Genomic DNA, 3,250 nt, shown 5'->3' on the forward strand with positions numbered 1-3,250 from the left:
CTGGTGGATCGGGAGGAAGAAGAAGGAAGGAAGGAAGACGATGAACAGTAGAACGATCTATTCTGCGTGGTTGTATGAAGATCTGAAGTGAGTGATGCACTCGTTTTTTCAGTTAATTGACAAATAGAGGCTCCCCACTTCCTCAACTATTTGACGCCGAGGTCTCCTGGCGAGGCCTTCCAATCCCGACGTTGTTTGTCGGGCAACCATCTTTGGAAGGTGGTATGTTTTCCATCACTTGTAGTACGTACCGGACGCGGACTCTTAACTCTTCTGGCTTAGCCTACAAGTTTATTCCGGCCGACGCGTATATGATACGATCGTTGCCCAGCTCGATCGACCTCCTGCCCTTCGCCATGGGAAACATCATAGGTTCTTCTCCGGCGAAACTCTACGCGCCCGAGACGTGGTCACGATGTTACACGGAGGGCGACACCGTGATACACAACTTCGAGATCGCCGACTTCTCGCTGATCGACGGCATGGGCGCCGGCAGCTGGGTCACGTCGAGCACGTTCAGCGCCGGCGGATGCGACTGGGACATCATGTTCTACCCCGACGGACTCAAGAAGAACGAGGCCGGATGTGCCCACGCCGACACACCGGCGGCCTTCCTCCGTCTCCGTAGAGGACAACCAGGGGTGGAGGTGATGACCAAGTACACTCTGAGCATATGGGGCAAGGATGGCCAAGTCGTTGAGCAACCGAGCCTGCGGCACACCTTTACCTCCATGGTTGCGAGCTGGGGCTACGAGGGCTTTGTTCCCAAGTCCAAGCTGCGTGCCCTCAAAGACGACTGCTTCACCATCAGATGTGTCTTCACGGTCTTGAAAGAGCGCCACATCGAAGATGTGAGCGCCTTCATCGTCCCGATCCCGCCGTCCAACTTTCACCAAGACTTTGGGAACATGTTGAAGGACGGGGAAGGCACGGATGTGACGTTCGTCGTGGGCGACCAATCGTTTCAGGCTCATAGAGCTGTGTTGGCCGCTCGGACGCCGTTCTTCAGGGCGGAGCTCTTCGGTCCGATGAAAGAGAACAATATGCAGCGCATCAACATTGATGACGTGGAGCCGTTTGTATTCAAGGCGCTTCTTCACTTTATATACACAGACGCCCTGCCGGATAATCGCGATGTCAGGAAGAACACGACACTGCAGCATTTGATGGTTGCCGCGGATCGGTACGGGTTGGACAGGCTAGCGGCCATGTGTGAAGGAGAGCTATGCCGAGGCATTGACGTGCAGACAGTTGCAACCACCCTAACTTTAGCGAAGCAGCATTGTCGCGAGCGACTGAAAGACGTTTGCATTGACTTTATGTCTTCGCGGGATGTGTTCGGTGATGTCAAGAAGACCGATGGATTCAAGCACCTTGTGACAAGCTGTCCGGAGGTCATGTCAGAAATTTTACAAGAAAATTTGCCGTTGCCAGAGGTAGGAGAAATTTACATAAGAACTCTTTTTACGTGTTAAAATATATTGATTTTTAAACCACTAGCGTACCCATTGCACAACTTGCTAAACCACCAAGCTCAGTGGCGATTCCATGTGTTGAACATGTTGGTTACAGGGCCGGTCTTTCAAGAAACACCACTAATTTTACACATACATACACATATGAAGTTTACGATGGTATAGAGAGAGGGCTCCTGCGATTCAAATGAATTTTGACATTTTACAGGATTTTGATTCTTATAAGTAGATCTTCTTTTTCCGAAAAGAATCCACACCCCAGCCAGCGGTGGACCAACATGAAATTCTTCGCATATTTTTTTTTCACTTTTTTCATTTGATATGATGTAAGGTCTAGTATCAATAGATTCCAAATATCATTTCAAACAAAAAAGGTACCAAACATTCGCATGTTTTGAGAACGTTGCGAAAAGAGGATCCGTGACTATGTTTGAGAATCCTTCAAACTAAAGAGCATGCATGTTTAATTATGTCTAAAGCCGATATATTCTTGCCTTTGGCATCACCACTATCCCGACTCATCGCCACAATGTGTACAAATTATAAGCTGATCTGCACATGCAGTATTTTCACGTTTGCTTCTTTCATCATTCGCCTAGCTAGGCTTGAGCTGAATAATATAACATAGATAACCAAGGGCGTGTGTTGAGATGAGATGATGCATATGCAGCCATCAATAGTGCTCTGAAACGCCCATATATACTCCTGGTATCTTATACGTACTTGTTGGCTCTCTGTTGCAATCAGGTGGTGCGGACCAATCCGCGGAGGACACCCGGATGGCTCAAGAGGCAGCAGCGCTCATCGCAGGTCCGCCGTGCGGTTCTCGTCTCCGCTTGCGTCTTGGTGCCGGCGGCGGTGGTCTCTTGTCGAGTGTACATGAGGCGCCGCTAGTCTGGTCGGCTGATCAAGGGTGGATCGATGGGCATGTGAACCGGTGGAGCGGATACTGTTCTCGGACTCTCAGTCCGTAACCACAAATTGGTAGAATGAATATCCTAGGCTATGGCTTTATTTTGGAATTTACAGTTATTCAGTGTATAACGACTTCTTTTTGCCAACGTTACTCAATGTACAAAATAACCTTGTGGGTTTGCTTTTGGTTCGATTGTGCTCGTTTTCTCCTTTGCTCACATACTGTACAAAACCTAACGACAGCTCCTACCTATTAGGAGCTGGGCCTGAATCTGTGCAATTGTCTTATTTCTTCAGTTAAGTACTGTCTCAATTCACTTTGCTTAGTTCTCGCCGTTGATCTTTGATCCAACGCCCATGCCTTACTTACACCGCTTCAGGCCCATATGATGATGCAAGTAGAAGCAACGACTTTGAAAAATATATGCAGATTGGGTATCCAATTAACTAATCCTCCAAGCCAACTAAACTGAAGAAGAAAGGTTGAAATGTCAACGGACATGTGTCCATTCTCTAATCTAGGTGTGTCGAGCTCCTAAATTGTCTGGTCAGGGGTTAAAACACCCCCATCACATTACGAGTTACGACAAAGGCAGCTTAACCAGGTTCAGGCCACTAGCTTCAGTTTAATCCCCCTTGTTCTGAGGTGTGTTTATTTTCTTGTGTATCAAGAGGGAAAAGGGCTCTCTGCTTACAACAGGTGGAGGGGCACCTTGTGTGTTCTAGTTCTCTCCTTTTTTCCATCGCTCGGTTCTAGTTCTCTCCTTTTTTCCATCGCTCGTCATCCCTTTTATATCCTAGGAGGAAGAGAGTTGACTTCCTTCCTTACCGAGTGGGGAGGGGGCGTACTAGGCATGACG

At 48.1% G+C, this 3,250-nt stretch overlaps 1 protein-coding gene across 1 annotated transcript; it reads left to right on the forward strand.

Annotated features, from left to right (window-relative positions):
• Positions 1 to 289: 289 nt before the first annotated feature.
• On the forward strand, positions 290 to 2,598 carry LOC123186158 (BTB/POZ and MATH domain-containing protein 3). The gene is made up of 2 exons (XM_044597944.1): positions 290 to 1,436; positions 2,223 to 2,598. The coding sequence occupies exons 1-2, from the start codon at positions 312 to 314 to the stop codon at positions 2,367 to 2,369; spliced, it is 1,272 nt and encodes a 423-aa protein (XP_044453879.1). The 5' UTR covers positions 290 to 311; the 3' UTR covers positions 2,370 to 2,598.
• The last annotated feature ends 652 nt before the right edge of the window (positions 2,599 to 3,250 follow it).

The sequence above is a fragment of the Triticum aestivum genome, chromosome 2A (genome assembly GCF_018294505.1).
Source record: "Triticum aestivum cultivar Chinese Spring chromosome 2A, IWGSC CS RefSeq v2.1, whole genome shotgun sequence".
Classification (NCBI taxonomy): Eukaryota; Viridiplantae; Streptophyta; class Magnoliopsida; order Poales; family Poaceae; genus Triticum; species Triticum aestivum.